At 40.9% G+C, this 20,480-nt stretch overlaps 1 protein-coding gene across 1 annotated transcript in view; it reads right to left on the bottom strand.

Annotated features, from left to right (window-relative positions):
- Nucleotides 1-273: 273 nt before the first annotated feature.
- Nucleotides 274-20,480, bottom strand: part of trub1 (TruB pseudouridine (psi) synthase family member 1) — a 42,398-nt gene continuing 22,191 nt past the window's right edge. The window contains exons 7-8 of the mRNA XM_035405961.1: nt 15,493-15,549; nt 274-1,273 (exon numbers count right to left, since the gene is read on the bottom strand). Of these exons, the coding sequence (XP_035261852.1) occupies nt 1,047-1,273; nt 15,493-15,549 (284 nt within the window). The 3' untranslated portion in view covers nt 274-1,046. The remainder of the gene's footprint in view (nt 1,274-15,492; nt 15,550-20,480) is intronic.

Below are 20,480 nucleotides of genomic sequence, written 5' to 3'. Positions count from 1 at the left end.
AGAAAAAGAAGCTACTAAGTGATGCACTGACCAATTATATGCATCTCTGTAGGGCTGGCAAGGATGGGATTGGATACCCGACTGTGGGATGCGTCACCTCAGTGAGAAACATTGCTTTAGAACAGTAGCAGTCAAGCAGGAGTCCGAGATACACCAGTCATCTTAATGTAACTGAGCCCTCCTGACCTCCCTATTGACCATGCATGGCATCCATGTGCCATAAGCAAAAAGACACACATCTTTCATTGAAAAAATACAAATTTTGACAACACCAAGCATATACTTGTTTTAATGCAAAATGAGAGGGCTAGAGGGCTTCCAGTGACTTGAATGACACCACAAATTACAGCTGTGACAGGGCTTCAATAAATCTGCTGTAAATTAGGAGAAAGTTCAATAAATCTGCTGTAAATTAGGAGAAAGTTCAGAGAGTGATATAATGTGCGGGACACATCAGGTCTAACTCAGCTGGCCATTCTTTCATTAAATTAAAAGTTAATATTCCAAACCAAAGCCGGAATTTGCAACATTTTACCTTCATTCTTCAGTACAAATGTACCGGAACTGTACTGGCTCTCATACACTCAGGCTGGAATGTGAATGGAACTGGCCTGCTTTGTTGCATGTGGCCTCATTGCACACAGCACATGGAAAATAGAGGCGAGATCAGAGCATACTTCCTGGGGAAGCTCCATTAGAAACAAGCTCAAAGTGTTAGAAGCACAAATGGAACAACAGATTAATAATAACTCTTACAACTCATTAATAATAATGTAACAACTTTCAAGTGGATAAAAATACCAGTGCAGTTCTGCCTTATTTCAGTTCAACCCTGTGATTCTGTCACATGGAGTTCTCTGCATTCCTAAGCTGCATTATCAATACCAGCTTTAGCTTCAGCGGTTATGCAAAATGGGGGGTTGTGTGAAATGTGTTCCCCCTGCAGACCCTGTCAGACTGTGGTGGACCTGACCACAGATTGTCTCCTTACATCCCAGAAAGCCAGGAATTCTGGAAAATGCTGGCATTTCACATGAGAACAAATGTTAGGACTTCCTCTGTGCTTCTTCATGATCCCCGCAGTCACCCGGCGACTCCGAACGGGCAGGCGTGTCCATCGCGGATGAGGGCTTGGACTGGTCATCACACACCTGGAGAGAACGGGCAATGTCATCAATGGTCCAGCTCTCCTCCCGCAGGGTGTGGTCCTCCAGAGTGAACTGGCCCTGCTTTGTCCGAACCAGCTCTTTCACGTGAGCGCAGGATGCCAGCTCTGTGAGAGAACCAGAGGCCTTCAACATTACACTCATACACATAACCAAGGCCTTCAACTTTACACTCACACACATAATCAAGGCCTTCAACTTTACACTCATACACATAATCAAGGCCTTCAACATTACACTCATACACATAACCAAAGCCTTCAACATTACACTCATACACATAACCAAGGCCTTCAACTTTACACTCATACACATAACCAAGGCCTTCAACATTACACTCACACACATAACCAAGGCCTTCAACATTACACTCATACACATAACCAAGGCCTTCGACATTACATTCACACGCATAACCAAGGTCTTCAATTTTACACTCATAAATATAACCATGCCCTTCAACTTTACACTAATACACAGAACCAAGACCATCAAATTTACACTGATATACACAACAATGACCTTCAAATGTACCCTCATATACATCACCAAGGCTTTTAACGCTTTTGTACGTAAGTCCCAAAATATTTCCAGCAGGCCCACTGCATATTATTTTTTCCTGTGTGCACTGCTTGTTCTAGAATTTGACTGTTTGATCACACTTGCCTTTGGATGGTTGAATTTGACCTTGATATGAGCGCTGATATTACCACTAACCTTAATTGTAACCTTACCCATTATCACCAGACCCATAAATTGCCAAACTGACCCCATATCAGTAGATACTGGCCATCTTCACCCTGTACCACATGCACTTTGTTTAGCAGCAGCTGTTCTTTATTTTAAGTCAAACTTTATCTTCCATTTTGCTTGCATTGTATATCCAACAGTTTCATTCAGCTCAATATATTAATATACAACAAGACTAGGTGACTCTCAGTGTGCGTCAGGCACAAGGAGATCGTCGGACTCATTAGGATTGACGCTAGCTACCCGTACTCTCAATTTCATTTGTATCAATAAAAAAATGTCAGCTAATGGTTCCTGACCATTAATGTTTTATTTGCAATATTATACACGTTTTCAGATACTTGTTACTAATGATGTATTCTGATTCTAGAAAACATTGTAATGGACACCCATGGGGTTTATGAATAACTTTTTTGAAGGTTTTAATGATCAGAACATGCTAAAATAAGCCTAACAACACAGGCGCAGATATATAATGTCATCTGGTCCAACCAAAGATGATAACATGACTACTCACTTGTTTTGAACTAGCGACCACACGCTTCAGGGACCACTCTAGCACTGTAACATCCATGTGGCCATACTCTCCACTTTACACTCATATACATAATTATGAGCTTCAACATTGCACTCATATACATACCCATGATCTTCAACTTCAAAGGATTAACATGGCGGTTGGTCACACTTTCTAGGTTTTATGTGCTATTTGCACAAGAGGCATTGAAGAAACACGATGAGTACAGTATTAAATATGTCCGTTCTTTAGTTTTGGAGAAGTAGGCGTGTTAAATTTATCATCCTATTTTCAACCGGTTGAGAATGTTCTCCTCTTAGTGTCACACGGGCATAACCACTCCCCTATCCACACCCCGCAAAGAAATCTGACTGGACACACCGTCCTGCTGTTTTTGCGCCATTCCACCATCTATCGAGCATAGTAAGCAACCCCATTACTTTTCTAATGTTGAGCATGATTGATTACTGTCTCACCAATGATGACGTATAACCAGGGGTTAAATTGGGGGTGGACGCGGGTGAACGGCGTCCACCCACCTTTGGTAAACAAATAAATAATTTTGAAAAATAATTTTTATAAATAACTATGACAATCCAGTCCATTTTTCGTACGCTCCAGTCCATGTGTTCCCTCTAGCCAGTTACTCGCTCAACCAATCAAAAATTCGAAGAAAAAAAAAATCAGGAGGAACAGTCGTTTATATAGACTGCCACAGAAAGAAAAATATCACAGATTGTCTTGATTGTCTGGAAGCGGACGCAGTAGGTAATTTCATTAACATGCAATTTCATCTATGCAACATTTTAAAGAGAGATGAATAAACAGCCCCCACGAACGCCGGCTATTATTAACGGCAACTTTGATTGCTTGAGCAAAATAAACAGGTTTCTGGTCAGCAGCTAAGCTAGGATTGAATATTTCCCACATACATAACCTTTTATTCAGCGGCGACTGGTGAGCTGAAAATCGGTGGGGCACAAGACTTTCCTTTAAACTAATCATTGATCTCAACCTGTTTTCATTAGTAATTTTCCTTTATAATCAAGCGTGCCAATGATCGGATTAATCAAATGGCAAGTAGCCTAACACACAGCGTCTTCATACCATGTTAGGGGGATTAAATCATAAATTCAATCTATCTGTTAAAAATCTGTTTTAATCACCAAGTAGTCTACATTTAACAAAGAAGATACACCAGTCTGTTATCTACTGTGTTAGCTTTCAGAATAACAAGCAAAAACAAAACCTGCACTTCAATTTTGTTTACAATCTATGCATTGCAGATATTTGCCATGAATACGAGCGTGGAGAAAGAAGTGCACGTATCCGCAAATAATGTTGATTAAAAAATGTGCACAGTTCAGTACTGCAAATGAAAATAAATGTAGGCTATAAGGCCTAGGCTACTCGGTAAAACTGCCTATTTGGGGAGAGCTGGCTATATATGATAGTATTGAGTAGCCTATTTTGCGGATTAATACTCAAGGAAAATCATGGGAAGATTCCGCCAATTTATCATTTAATCTCCCTAACACAATGCGAAGAAGCTGTGTCCCTTTCCAATTGATTAGTCAGATGTTTACATGCTTGTTAATCACTGAAAATTAAGGAAAACAGTTTGAGATCAATGATTAGTTTAAAGGAAAGTTTTGCGCCTCACCAGTTTAAGAAAGATGGATAAAGGAGGAAGAAAGTGAGGACAAGAGGAGGATGACCGATTATTTTTGTGGGTAAAAAAAATTCTCAGCATTAATGACACTCAGTAAACTTGAAATATATTATGTAAAAGCTTGCATCAGTAGTATACATTCTTTTTAAAACATTGTTTTCCTTAATTACTTAATTATGTGCACAACTATTTTGAGCTGAGACATTCATTGGTTTGTACCTTTTTTCACCCACATCCCAACGGATCTCAGGGTCCACCCACCTCCTAAATCCTAATTTAACCCCTGCGTATAACCCATTTATATTCTCATTGTAATATATAGTTACATACGTTTTCTCCATGCTTGATAAGTTAGCTAACCTTAGCTAACAAGCAAACTAACTAACTGTCATAGCTGACGTTACCGGATTTATTGTTCGTTTATGTAACGTTAGCTATCTAGATAAACTAACGATAAATAGCTAAAACTACCTTAACTTTTTATAAACTGGCTGTTTGGATAACGTTAGCTAACTGTCTTTATCCCCCTTTATCCCAACAGGTTTCTGCACTTAGTTATGCTCACAAGTTACCCACTTGACTGTAGCACTGTGTAAATAATGTCTAAGATTGCTGACTAGACTTGATATTATCACTTGGCTTGTTTCCATGCACCTACTTGAAAGTCGCTTTGTATTAAAAGCATCTGCTAAATGACTGAAATGTAAATGTCCATTTAAGGGCTATTCTCTTTCTACTGTGCTTTGACTTGACATGTAATATAAATTAAATTTGAACTTCATTATTACACATTTGAAATAAAGAATGTTATTTATTAAAGTTATCAAACAAACCAGAGATTAATTTATTGGGGTTTTTTCCAACACCAAATAATGACAAATACTGCATATAATACTGTTTAATGAATTTACTATGATGTAATAAAAATATTTAAAATGGAGTGGTATACAGTTCCAGTCCTAGAATACCCCTTAATAGATTGTTTTTGTTCCAATCCAGAACTAACACGTGATTCAATGACTACACCATTCAGCTATCTCTTGATTCGTTGAAGCAGGTCTGTTATCTCCATGTCTGTTACCTTCCAGGTTCTGCTCTATATAACGTTACATTCAGTCTAATTAACTTTTAAAATCAAACAGCGATTTGTAGCTATCTCCGAGTTGATACAACCCTGTTGTGTTCGTTTATCCTGTGTGAGCGTTTTGGAGCATATACAGCAGTGGCAAGGCCAGAAATGGAACATTTGAGATCGCACAAACCTTAAAGCCATTTATGTAGTATTCTTATGGGATTTTCAATATGAAGATAATGTCCGTTTTAATCTCCATTTTCACCTCACACACACACACAACTACTGCTACCACCAGCAAACATTGAAATGTATACAAAAGGTAGTTTAATTAAACTAAAAGGGTGCCAACATTTGTGGAGGGCACTGTATACTATGTCATGTAAAGGAATGTGAAAAAGGTGCATGCTACCACACAGCCATAGCAGCTACAATCACACATTTTAGCAACTTAGAAGACATAAAAAGGGCCTACATTCAAACACCTTAATACCATGGGTTATCAGCCCTGGCATCCAGAGCTCACACTATGAAGTTATGACCCTAAGAGTTCTTATCTTTCCCCAGTAGCCCCATCATTTACATTACTAAACAACGTGGCGTGCCCTCCCCTTTAGTAACATTAGACTATGCAGACAGAGCCAGAGATAAAGTTTGACATATTTAAAACTGAAGATATTTTTAAAAGTTCTGACTTACTATGATATGTCTTTACATAATCAATCGGAGATTGATTGGATGTCATCGGCAAGGTGATGATTACTCATCATTCTGTTTATGTTTGGGAAGATGTCCGCTGGAGTGTTATCCAGCACTTCAATGAGTGATGGGAAGGTCTCTCCAGCAGCATCTGCCTTACGTCTCATCTGTTGTGTGAACACTGTCCAGTCAGCATCACCAATATCAATACCATAGTGGTCAATGATCACGTGAATTTCATTGATTCTCTGTCTCCAAACGTGTTTGAGCTTGGTAGGCAGGCGGCAGCACGCGTGAAGCAGTAATGACGCTTCTCCATTGACCAGCACGGCACGGTACAGAACGGCAAGCATTCATATCCTACCCGTGCCATGTTGCCTGCTGTGCTTCTCCATTACATAACAGACCCGTGAAGGCAGGAGTAGTCATGGGAGGAGTAAAGCAGAGTAAAGCATCCTAAATGTGAAATAATTAACTTTTGTATGTATATTTCTATACTCTGTACTCTCATATGTTTTCTTGTATGGGGATGGGACGATATGAAAACAATTTTCACCGTCCACCACGTTTTGGCAATGTTCCAACACTCTCGTCATCACTGTTGCATGGATCACAAAAACTATTACACTACTAAATATCCACATTATAAAATACCACTACCTATTTAAAGACACTCAATTTCAAAAATAACGTACATAACCGAAATATTTGAGCAGTAATACTTGCATAGCAATGATGACATTTTTTCAGTAGATAGAGACTAAGGCTGTCAAAAGTGCCATGAAATTGAGTTTGAATATTAGCTTTTGTAATTAGTTAGAGTTTGAATATATTCGAATATCATATTCCTATAATTCACAAAAATAAGCCGCTTATTGTCGGGCGCAATATGCACGTGACGCTCCCTCTAAACTGGCCTACGTGTTATTTTCCACGAGCGGGCAGTAGAATAGAGGACATCGGTGAACTTTAATACTAGGTTACTACATCTGGGGCCTCATTTACAAAACGTATTTTAGATCAACTGTGGCGTAGAAAATCACGTCAAAGTAGTGATTTAAAAAATTTCAACATGACTCGATTTGACCGTGGAAACGGTCGTGGCTCCACATCAGGTCTTCACTTGACTTATGCACGCAAGTTCATTTTATAAATGAGCCCCCTGCAGTTTCTATAGCCTAATGGGTATAGCCCTGGGTCCAGGGCAGAACGTTTTTTGTTGACAGAGGAAGTAACGTTAGCACAGGAAATGAACTTTGCGTGCATGAACATGATTCGCCGCATGAAATTAAAGCCTGCATGTTAACTTTGCGTGCATGAACATGATTCGCCACATGAAATTAAAGCCTGCATGTTAATTACAATACGCGGGATCCAAAACTAATATTCGAATGCTCAAATTTAGGTTAGAACTTTAAAAAAATAAAGATCACAAATGCGCGTAATTTCACAAACCGATTGAGGTTTTTGGAATTTTGGAAGGTACCCAGGCATCACAAATGCGCGTAATTTCACAAACCGATAGAACAACCTGCTTGATCCCCACCAGTCTGGCTTCAGGCCTGGCCACTCGACCGAGACTGCACTCCTCTCGGTCAGTGAGTCACTCCATGCCGCACGAGCAGCCTCCCTCTCCTCTGTCCTGATTCTTCTAGACCTCTCCGCTGCATTTGACACTGTGGAGCACTCTATTCCTCCTGTCCTCCCTGGCAGCAAAGGGATCTGCGGCACAGTCCTTGACTGGATTGAGTCCTACCTCTCTGACCGTTCCTTCCAGGTTGCCTGGGCGGGTAAGGTATCACCACCCCGTCCCCTCGCCACTGGAGTTCCCCAGGGCTCAGTCCTCGGTCCCCTTCTCTTCTCCTTGTACACCAGATCCCTTGGCCCTGTAATCTCTACCCATGGCTTGTCCTATCACTCCTATGCCGACGACACTCAACTCTTTCTCTCCTTCTCCCCATCGGACACACAGGTCCCTGCCCGCATCTCCGCTTGCCTGAGGGACATACAGAGCTGGATGGACAATCACCACCTGAAGCTCAACCCGGGAAAGACGGAGCTAATCTTTATTCCTGCTCTATCCTCTCCCCTCCTCGACTTTTCCATTTCCCTAGGGGACACCTTAGTGACATCATCACCCTGTGCCAAGAATCTCAGAGTGGTGATGGACAACAGGCTGTCCCTCTCCAAGAACATCGCAGCAGTAAGGCAGGCATGCAGATTTTTCCTGTATAACATCCGCAGTATCCGCCCCTTTCTCACCACCTACTCAACCCAGCTCCTGGTCCAAGCAATGGTTCTATCCCGCCTGGACTACTGCAACTCTCTTCTGGCTGGACTACCGGCATCTGCCACCAGACCCCTGCAACTCATTCAGAATGCCGCGGCTCATCTGGTCTTCAACCTCCCCAGACACTCCCACGTCACTCCCCTGCTCACTACCCTCCACTGGCTGCCTGTTATAGCTTGCATCAAATTTAAAACATTGGTCCTAGCATACCAGGCAGTCAAGGGATCAGCCCCAGCATACCTCCACAAGATATTCAAACCCTACATGCCAGCCAGATCCCTCCGTTCTGCTACCTCAGGACGCCTAGCACCTCCCCCTCTTTGCACCTGCACTTCCAGAACACGTCTCCTGTCTGTTCTGGCCCCACGATGGTGGAATGACCTCCCTGTGGAGGTCAGAACAGCTGAGACACTGACCCATTTCAAACGACGACTGAAGACTCACCTCTTCAGGCTGCACCTCTCCCCATCCCTCCCTACCCCCCTGTAAATGACTGTAAGCTTAGGGTTGTAACTAGGCAGCTGTTTCGTAGGTGACTTAGGTACATTAACTGTCTTAACTACTGCTTGTATTTTTTCCATAGACTGCGTTGTTGCCGTTCTCGTTGTTAGTGTTAATCAGTTTAACCTTCAGGGTCCAAGTTGAACTATGCGGTTGTTCCCTGCACTTGGACCGGTACTTCTCTCTAGGGGTTTCGTCATACTTGTTCCTGGTTATGGTTATACACCTTGTTGTACGTCGCTCTGGATAAGAGCGTCTGCCAAATGCCTGTAATGTAATGTAATGATTGTCCAAGACAATATATGACCACTCTCAAAAGGGACATCTCTAGGCGCAAAACCAATGGTAAGGTTGTATATTTATTTAGTCCCAGATATTGACTGTAGAATTCGCTAGTTAACGTTACTCTCTCTTGCTGTTGTGGTATTTGCTGTTGTGGTATTTAAAAATGGCGGTTGCTGCCAGTGAACAAACATGAACATGGGATGTCGTATTTGTGACTATTTCCATTGACCAATCAACGGTCTGCAGTATCGAACTGCAGCATGGATAATACCTTTGGTACCTACACCAGAGCAGGAGCTAAAATCTCCACGGGTACTTGCGCCCGGCACGGGTCAGTTAGCAGTGGAGAAAGCAAAACAAAGCGGGAGCACGGATTGCGGCTCGACACGGCACGGTAGTGGAGAAGCACCATAAGTGTCCTCTTGAAAACGGCTGTTCAGCTCCACGATTTGACGATCCAACACCTCATTCCACAGATGCCTCAAATCTTCATTGGTTTTAATTCCGACAGATTTCCCCAATGAGCTTGTGACCACAGACGCAGGCAGCTTCCTCTTTCGGCTGGCAGTGACATCCCACTTGCTGATATCATGTTTCTCCATTGAGTCCTCAGTTAATCTGAGTACTTTATCGAAGTCATGTTGTGTATTGTCCCTAAACTGCTTGAAATTTGATTTAAAGCCCTCAATCAAATGAATTCAGTCTGTGACAGATAGAGTAGATGACTGCAGTCCTTTTGTTGCAAAATCACTCACATCAAAAAGCATTCCAAATGTCACCAATAGAAACAGAAACTTTTTTGTCTGAATCTGTTCCTGAAGAGATTCTGCGTGTAGTTTAGTCGGCCCACTGTTGCTATCAGAACATTCAGCGAGTGTCTCTAAAATCGCATCAAGCAGTGCTAAGACCTTACTAACTGACCCCGACTTGGAGCCCCACCTTGTGTCTACTGACAGCTCCAGCTCCAAGCCCTGCCGATCTGGATGTAGCTCCTTCTGAATCTCCATAAACCGTGCATGGCGGTTGCTCCCAGTCATAAATCTGTGTATACTGTTCAGTGTCTCAAAAAATGTATTCACATGTCCGTATACTTTTGCAACACTGCAAAGAACTAGATTCAGACTGTGCATTGCAGTGCACATACACTGCATTGGGAAAACCACGCGTCTAAGGATCACTTGCACTCCTCCTTGGCTCCCCGACATCACAGAGGCACCGTCAAAACCAAATCCTATGCACAATGAGGGATCCAAGTCGAATGGTGCTAACACTTTCCATTGGCGGCCATGTCGCTCGTATCCAAAAATCCAACCGCCCGTTCCTTGATTTGTCCACTTTGCACATACCGAAGGCACACAGCAACAAGTTCCTTATTCGACAGATCTTTACACTCATCTGCCATGATGGCGTAATAGGTGTTGGGTGTAGCATGCAAATCCTTTTTTATCTTCTGTAGAAGAAGGGAAGCAGCTGATTTGAGTAGTTTGGTTTGTATGTCTGAGCTTAACATTGGCATTTTTAGGCAGCTGATCAAGGCGACTTTCAATCTCTGGATTGTACTTTGATAGCATATGAAAAAGTTCTAAGAAATTGCCTTTATTTGCATCAGTGTCGGTGTGCCTGCGCAATGGAATATCCTGCTTTGCACAAAACATCACCACATCAAGCACCACTTTAATGTGCTCGCGATTTCTTTCAACAAATGATGCATTCACCTTGTCTCTGTTTAATTGATTCACAATTGTCCCTCAGCCCTCAATTTGATGGCTCTGTCTGTATGCAATCAGTCTGGTTTGTGCATTTTGATGGCCTTTACTAGCCTCAGATGTTTCCAGTTTCTAAATACATCCTTCGTAAATTTTTGCTCGTTTAACATCTCCGGAAAATATCTGCATGGTTTACAGAAGGCAGAATGTCTTGCTGTACAGTACTCCAACCAGTGAAATTTCTCGTACCAGCCAGAAGAAAAGGAGCGTGGTTTTCCGGCTATGGTAGTCACTGGAAACTTTTGCAGTTTTGGTTGCATTGGTGGCTCTTCCACTGATGACAGGAGGACTTCTCCCGTGTCCCCTGAAGTTGACGCTGGGTCCACGGCAGTCGGGTACGTTATCGGTACGATGTTAGTGGTCTCGTTAGAGTGGTCACCGTCATCCTGACAGGCTACCGTTGGCTGTTCTGCGGCAGCCTGGAGAGGTGTACTCTCTTCCTCCAATCTGGCCTTTTTAAAGTACTGGTTTATTGAGCTTTGTTTCATCATGTTTAGCTAACATTAAAGCATTCGCGTATCCATAACCCTCTGGGGTCGAGAGCTCCGCCGGCGGAGCTCGGCAAGATTAAATGAACTTTCGTTTCTATTTGGATGATTAACTTCACGAGTTGTTATCATACAGACGCAACAAAAACATTGACAGAAACCTTAGAATCGCGACTTTCCAATGCGCCCATTGACAAATGATATGAATTGTTTTAAAAGTTCTAAATTTGATTAATTAAACCATGTATGCTTCGTTAATCCTTAGTCATTACTATGTGAATTTCGCTCATCAGGAAGTCTGCCCAAATCGCATTCACATGTTAACAACATTATAACTACTCTCCATAGAAGGAGAGTAGGGGAGAGGCGATGCAAGATCCATGTGAGAAATGACAAGCCTGCGAAAGCAGGATAGAATGTCAAAGTGTAGCCTAATTCACTTCTTTTGAGGTAAACATTTCGTTTAATTTTGGAAAATGGTCCGTCCGGAAGCCGACATTGATGAAGAGCGGTGTCATTTCGAACAGCGAACTGATCCAGCTGAGGATCAACTTCATGAGTAATATATTTCTTATGATCATATTGGTAAATATGTGTACTGGATTGCAATCTCTGTGTTTGTACGAATATCCAGCAATATGCGCGTTTGTAAATTCCCACACTACGAACGATTCAAACTATTGCATCTAAGAATTATAGGCTAGGCTCTCTGCGTCTGGTTGTGTGTTAGAAGTAGCAGGTAGATTGTATTTTTTTTCGATCATATTGGTAATAAATAGCCCGTGGCGTGGCTAGGATTCTAAAACTGATGTCCTCGCACAATCGATATTAGCATACTGTAAGTAAATTCTGGAAATAGCAATATAATAAACACTTAGCTAAACAGACCTAGCCTACTTCAGATTGAGGCATTATTATTGATGAGTTGTGTGTAGTTGAGCTGGAATATCAATGTTTATTTAGTTTAGCTAATGTTGTTTCGTTGATAGCTTGCATTATTTGTAAATGTGTGCTGTATTACATTCTCTGTAGGAATATTGTTTGTAGGAATATTCACTAATATGCGCGCTTGTAAATTCCCACACTACGAACGATTCTAACCATTGCTTCTCAAAATTATAGGCTACCTCTCTGCGTCTGGTTGTGTTTGTTTGGTTCTTTGTTTGTATATGATGTAACCATGTCACATTTCCTAAGTTTTGTTTTCATTAGTTAGTGGTTTGCCCCTTTTTTGTAAAGCACATTTAATTTTCACCTGTTGAAGGAAATGTGCTATATAAATAAAGTTTGATTTGATGTCACATTTCCTAACAATTTTCTTTTTATCATATTTACAGAGATGCTGATCAGGAAACACGGCCTAGTTCATCACTAGCTAAGAGGCCACCCAAGCGTTGCAAGAGTACACCAGTCTCATCTCATCTTCCATGCGTAAAGTTTGCTTCAATAAATGTTCTGAAAATCAAAAGATGTCTTTGTTTCTGTCTTCTAAATGGCTCACTGAGTCTTTGTCTTAGTGGTGGGGAGGCATGCGGCCAGGTGTGAATAGCCTACTTAGCTGGCAGGTCGTCCTACCCAATGCATATTCATTACAGAAAGGCCATTTGCCCTCCCATTCTCACCTGGTGTTGAAAAATAGTAGTCACAACACTAACCTTTAGCAATTTATTTTATATTTCTCATTGGATTTGCTAAAATATTTTGTCATCTTTTGATACCCAAGACCTTGATGAACACATTTCAGTGACCAAACAATCACAATTGTTTAGTGTGTTTTATTACAACATTCCTGTGCATGTTCAAAACTACTGTTTACAGTTTGTGTGTTTTTAGAGCAATTTGCAATCCACATATGATTATGACCTACTTACTGCTGCCATATTATTGTAGTTTGTGCTGAAAACAGAGATATGAAACACTTTGGAATCACTGCATATAAAGTTGATGAAATTTACACAAATGTCAGAGCATGGCACAATCACCAGTGTGCCTCATTTTACCCTTAGACCCCAGAGGGTTAACGTTATCAGTGTTCGCATCAGTAGCAAAGTGTTGATATGTGGGTGGGCCTTAGTATATCACGCACCAATGGCATAGAGGAAAAGAATGCCGACCTGAATTTAAAGTGATGATTTATATTAGGCTAGATGAGACGATAAAATAATTTTAACGAAAGAAAGAGATTAGACTTATCGGAAATTTGCTGGTAGTATTAAATTATTTATATAGGGTACATTTATAAAATAATTATTTATTTATTATTTATTACACACGTTTCAAATTATGCAAAATCATACGTTTTGATTGGGTGGGCCAGCCTTCTAAATGGGAGGGCCAAGGCCAACCCAGGCCCACCCGTGGCCTCGCCTCTGATACACAGTGTCATTCAAAGTAGTAATTCTTTAATTCCTGATTGCCTAATAATAATAATGATGTTTACTGTCGATTTGCACGTTGAAGACCCTCTTATGAAAACAATGGCATGTTTGCAAATTTGAGGTGAGTTTTTAATTCTGTCAGTCAGATTGCTGTGATAGCTAATTATAAATAATATTTGGGGACCCATGGTTAACTCGTGACCCATAGTTTGCGCCGCTGGCTACAGGCAAGACAATGCAAATATTTGACTAAGTTAGGTTCACTTAAATTAGAGTGCCTTTTAAGGACTATTAGACTATTTCTGGTTATATTCATTTAGCTAGCTAGCTAACGTTAGCTAGCTAGGTAGTTTGCTTTCATAAGGTAATGTTATCGATAACGTTAGCTAGCTAGTTTGCTTTCATAAGGACGTTATAGTTGTGCTTTTATCTTAACTTGGCTAGCTAGCTAGCAAAAATTATTATTGGATATAAGTCAACGTCCTTACCTTAGCTATCTATTGATACTTGATATACTAAGTTAGGTAGCTTGTGAAAATTCAGTCTCTCAAAATGAGCGCGTATCATGGAGGTAGCTATGGTAACGGGGCACGGTCTGTCAATCATAGCTAACTGACAGTTCTCATTACCACGCCCAGACAGTTTGGGTGAACTTTTATAGTGGGAAATTTAGGCTTAGAAAAATAAGTTTTAAAATACATTTAAATGACTGAATAATAAAAGAATTATGCACATTTGTTTTGTTGTTGCCTGAAGACAACTGGCAAGTGTGACATTCACCACCATGTTAATCCTTTAAACTCAACCACATAACCATTCCCTTCACCTTAATACGTGTACTGAGTCTGTGCAAAAGTAATTTTTGTATGTAAAAGAAACAGGACATTTGAACAGACAGATGTGATGTCTTTTAACAACTGTCTCTTTAATCAGCCAGGAGCCAACAACTCAGCCCCCTAGAGTGAATTAATGTAGATGTACCTTGGCAACTGCATAAAAGAGAAAAACCCCTTTGCGTCCACTGTAACACGGTTGTTGTCCCAGGGAATGCTGCTTAGTTAAACTCTGCCGTCTTATTTTACAAACACTGTGCCTCCATTAATATGGAGATTATTTTACCCCAGGGTCCGTAGTAATCAAATCCTGACCATGCCAATGCCGGCTGTGGCTGGAAGTCCAGCAGTGTAGAGCACAATCAGCCAAAATGTCACGTGTCACCAGAAGGGTTTCCCCCACTTCACAGCAGGACCCTCTGGTTCATCACAAGTTTTTTTTTCTGTTTTTTGTTTGAATGCAGCTCAAATAGCATCCTGCAGATTGAAAATAGACAGGGCTAGTAGTCCCAACTGCTTAGGGTGGAGAGCCTAGCAAGACCCGTCCTGCCCTTTATAGTCGGCCATGAGCAGTGAGCGTGGTGGTGGAGGCTGGGAAAAACTACACACTTGGGCTATGTTCAAAACTGTATACTTGTGTTCTATCTAGAGTGCAATAGACCAAATCAGACCGCTCTAGATAGAACGCAAGAATACAGTTTGGAACATAGCCTAGGCCTGCCTGCAGACTACAAACATCAAGAAGAGGTCCTACGCTTAAGAATCAAACTCAGTCTGCCATGAGATGCGAACAGTAAGCTGTTATCACAACCCCAAGGACTGCAAGTCTTTAATACCAAGAGCACATTTTCAGGTTATTTTCCTACACTGCAATAAATCACTGAGAAAACTAGCTCTGCTATTAATAAGCTCCTGGCACAAACCCAGAGAGCCCAATGTTCTGATCATTAAACAGTGCATCACATAATGTTCTATTTGGCTTCCCAGACTATAGACATGAAGGAGTATAGCCAGTGGCATCGCGAGTTCAACAGTAGAATTACAGCATCACAATTAATAAAGACTTTCAGCCTACCTCTGCCAAGGTCATCTACCAGACTCCGGACATAAAACCCTCCTCCACACTCAATATCTGGGACAAAAGAGAGATTACATCACAGATTACATCACAGCATCCAACAAAACACATCTGAATGACATCAACTCACGTTAAATGGCCACTCAACCTCTCCATCTGAGCTCATGTTAAAATCAAGCATGTTAAAACATGCCCCTTCTGACATATCAATCCTACAGCAATGTGTAGCAGTCCTTCCTTTGCTTTCAAATTAAACACTTAGGACTATTCCTGCCCAGACAGCACAATCATATGTAAGTCAAATAAAGATTACATGTACATACGCACAATGCTTCTACACTCATACTTACCCATGACAGGTTCGAACAATTAAGTTCCTTCCTGCGTCTTAACCTCATCTGAACACACATTCCCACACTCACACACAGTGACTTCCCAGACACACACTCTGTAACTGCTACCCATTGTTAGAGGTAAATGGCTACAAATAGAGTTCAATCACTGTTTGTAAGGATATACAATAGCCACAGATCAAAGATGTGTCCCCGGCAGTAGACCCTTTGGGTGTCCCGGGGAAGTCTGTTGGAATGTGTATTCCTTCCTGGGGACGTTTACGCATGGTAATAACCACACCTCTCAACAGTATACTTAAACCCTCACTTGTGACTGTCTCGAGATTCCTACGGAACGCTTGTTGTGGCACCGTGGCGAGTCTCCCTTTGTGGATCGTATTAAAATCTTTTCATTGGAAAGTGGTCCTCAGTGTGTTACTTCACCCTTCTCAACTTCGTTCCACACAAGAGAAGATTCCCAACACCCAAACAAATATGAACAGTGCGATCAAAAGAACTTTTACATGTGAAAACATTTTGTGTGAAAATATGAAATATGTGAAATTATACTCATGGGTGCTGGTGAGAAAAAAATTTTTGACTGAACTTTTTTTTTTTTCTGGTGGGGGGCGCAGTTTTGAAGCAGCACTTCATACCTGTTACAACCCGGCTCAGAGGTTGGAACAAAAAAGGGAAACACTGGAAACGAATATCAAATAATCCAGGAATTTAATATAGCCTACCCAATATAAACAGTTTAATGCTTATCCTTTCAAATTCAAAACAAAATTCAACAGTGATTCAACCTTGATCCATGACGTTTATTCACCTAAAAATAAACGTCGAAATGCCGGCTGGGATTGTAATATGCGAGGTTTGCTTGCGAAAATGCAGTGAGCCCCATTTGACTAAATGTTAGTTCGCTGGTTAGCGTCGTTATCGTACCGCCTGGTACTCTTGTAATAACGTGCAGCAAAGTTAGAAAACCTGACAGCGATCTAACCAGAGTAGTTATTCACGAAGATGACGTTTCATACAGGATATTAAGCATCATGTTACATTCAGTCATCATTTATCTTTAGCTACTAAGCTAAACGTCAAAACAATCCTAAGCAAGGCCGTTTCGAACGGGTTTCATATTATAGACAGATAGACGCTCTCGTTATCTTGATTTATATGTGTACCACTAAATGATAGTACAGATTAAATCACTACCTTCTACAAGAGTCAGATGGGGGCTTTAATAAGGTATTATCGTTAATGAATGAGTCAATCACTGATACTAGCGTACCTGCTTGCAATGCACAGACGAGTGTGTGCACTCCTCGACTGGCAATTTTCCTGCGACTTTTTAAAACAATGAAGGCAGCGTGCAATTCAAAACAGTCTTTGTAAAAAATGACTGACCTGGCGTCCTCAGATTCGAGGACGTTGATTGGCTAAATTTATCTGGCTATGTCGATGGGCTATGTCATATCTTGTGAAACAATAATTTTGATTAGACAATAAAGTGAACGATGGCCAACCTGTTACTATGCAGATGTGCTGTAGGATAATTTTGATCAGACTGTTTCCTCCAAACTCTCGATGCTGCATGATAAAAATATATCACATGTATAACTATATACTGATATAATCAATATTTAATCCAATAAACCTATATCAGTAGTTGCAGCTAAGCTTATGGAAACGCAAGAAACCACAGTGTACACTGTAGAAAAAAGGCAAACGCAGAAGGCTTAAAAAAACCATACTTACTCAGCAGAAAATTAGTGCCAAATAGAAATGCTAGAAAACTAATACTTTACAGTGACCCCTGTGTAACCTGAATACAGTAGAAAAGTACAGGAGGCTATACCTCTGTAAACTTGTATGCGTAATGAAAAAATACAGAAAGCGATGACGTGTATGCATAGTGGAAAAGTACAGAGTAAGGGAAAATTGGGGTAACTTTCCACTACGATAAGATTACCATAGAACCGAAAACCATTGATACGAAAAAATCACCATAGAACCGAAAATCATTGTGGTGCCAAGAAAGTCAGGTTGACCCACGAGCAGGAAACTGAAAATCCTTACGCGGCCAAAAAAGATCCTTACTGTGCCGAAAAAGACCAGATGGCTGGTATTTTTAGAAATGTGTTAAAGGGGGGTTGTGGGGCACAATTTGTGTATAAAATGTGTGCAAAACTGACAATCGAGGTTCAATTCGGCTGAATTGTTCCGGCTTTGTGCACCTGTGCAATAAAGTCTAAACTTTCTGAAGAGCTTGCTGCTGTTGTGTCTTTTCCCTCGTGAAATTGTTTTCTACAGATTAGCGATTGCCGTTGAAGTATGTCGGTTCCTAGACACGACAGTGCATTCATAATATTAACGGACACAATAATGGGAGAGGGACGGACGGGGAAATGCCAGTGCCCGGCTGCATAAACTACCTGAAGTTTCAAACTTAAGTTTGTCCCTTATGCAAAATATTTCCCTACGCTAAGGGGTTCATTTAGGAGCGTTGCATAAAGCCACTTAGGTTGTCTCCTTGCCTAAGTGACTAAGGCTGGCTTTACACGGTGCAACTTCAAAGGCTGGCTTTACACGGTGCAACTTCATGCAACTAGTTGCAGGTTGCAAGTTGCCTGCAACATAATTTCCATGCAACTGGACAGTTACACGAAGCAATTCAAAAATAATCAAGTTTCATGCAACACCGTAGTTTATTTCACTAAAACTAGCTAGCTAGATTGGTAAATTTCCATCTGCGTCGTGTTGTTTTCTTGTTTTTTGTTAGCTAACGTTAATCTTCTAAAATTTGCTGCCGTTCCTCTCTTGACACCCGCTTAATTTTACCAAGAGCGGAGAAGAAAACCTTGAAATCCCGGCTAGTGCTCGTTGGGTATCCTTTAACGTTACGTGCGGTTATTTCACAGCATTTAGCCAGCTTCTCCAAAATGGACAAAGATAATACAAAAATAAAAATAAAGCCAAACTGGACAAAACATGAAAATGTTGTTTTACTGGAATACGGAATCTACTAGCTACTGCTAACTAACTAACATTATTATGCATGCGAGAAAACTTGAGTTAACGGCAGTAATTGGACAATGTTAACAGAAAGCCTTGAACCCACAGTACCCTGAGCATCTACGAATTGATCATTCACATTTCCATGTATTTTTCACATTAATTTACTACTTTTATGACATTTCTCACCTAGTCAAGTAGTACAATTACCGCAAACTGGAATGAACTACGTATCTGGGAAGCTGCTGTGTATTTCTTTGCACGTGAACAGCGTGTGCAGTTATTTTGCTTAAATTAACTGCTGGCCAATGGCTGCAGCTTGACTCGAGTCAACTCTCTCCAGTGAACTGCACGTAGCTACGCGCATAATGAGGATACGAGGATCTATTAGCGGTAAAAAAAAAAAAAATAATAAATAAACGGAAAAAGTAATTAAAATAATTAATTTGACGGAACAAATAATTCATTTGACGGAAATCAGCCTGTAGACGGAACTCTGCCACCCCGTATACCTTATACAAAGTGGTGTATTTTACATGTATAAATTCATGTCCTAAACAACCACAAATGGGCCCAGTTTCCCTTCTGCATGTTTGTCAATTCTCAGTGATTCCACAAGAGGAAGGGTCCCTGCTGTGGGGACAGGGTCTGTTAGATTAGAGGTGGGGCATGTTGGACACAGAAAGATGCTCATTCAAATTAGGTTCCCCAAGAATGAGTGTATCTACGCATCTGTGTGAGAGAGAACAGATACCAAGGGACTGATTCATATTCACTCAGATCATCAGACAATTACACCCATTCTCTCCGATTATCAGTCCAAGAAAGTCTTTGAGCTGTGTGTGCGGAAACTGCATAAGATGTTTCAATGACCCTTTTTTTAAAACATAATAAGGATGAGGCACATGTGATTTCTGGCTAAATTCATTTTGATCTTCTTTTTCAAATTTATGTTTCATGCCCTTTCTTCGGATGAGGAGAACCTACATTAACACCTTAAAGAAATAATAAAGATGTCATACTAACAATGTTCCTACAGACAGACAGTGGAGAAGGGTGGAAGAGGATATTAATAGCCCTGGTACCTGTCTGGCTGTTACAGGCTGAACAAGAAAAAAAAGGGAGGGAGGGAGGAGGGAGAGAGAAACAGAGGGAGAGAAAGAGAAAGAGAGAGATAGGGGTGCCCGTTCAACATACAGTATGGCCCTGTCTGTACAAGTGAATAGGGATGTGTGTGTGTGAACATCTGTACACTATTTTGAGTGTGTACATGAGTGTGTGTGTGTATATGTTATGAGTGTGTGTCAGTCTGTGTGTTTGCACATGTGTATGTAATTTAGAGAGAGTGTTTGTGTGTGTGTGTGTGTATGTGTGTGAACATGTGGTTATTATTATTAGAGAGAGCATTTGCACACAGGCTAATGTTATTGTGAATGTGAATGTGGATGTGTGTGTGGGTATTCACGTGTATATTTTTCATCTATGTGCACGAGTGTATGTATGTTATCATAAGCGTGGGTGTGTGTACATGTCTATGTTATTACAAGGGTGTGTATGCGTACGTACTTGTGTATATTTGTGTGTGTGTGCGAGAACATATCTATGTTATTACGAGGGTGTGTATGTGTACGTACAAGT

The sequence above is a fragment of the Anguilla anguilla genome, chromosome 2 (assembly GCF_013347855.1).
Source record: "Anguilla anguilla isolate fAngAng1 chromosome 2, fAngAng1.pri, whole genome shotgun sequence".
NCBI lineage: Eukaryota > Metazoa > Chordata > Actinopteri > Anguilliformes > Anguillidae > Anguilla > Anguilla anguilla.
The sequence above is the reverse complement of the archived record's forward strand: the minus strand, read 5'-3'. Positions and strand labels throughout refer to the sequence as shown.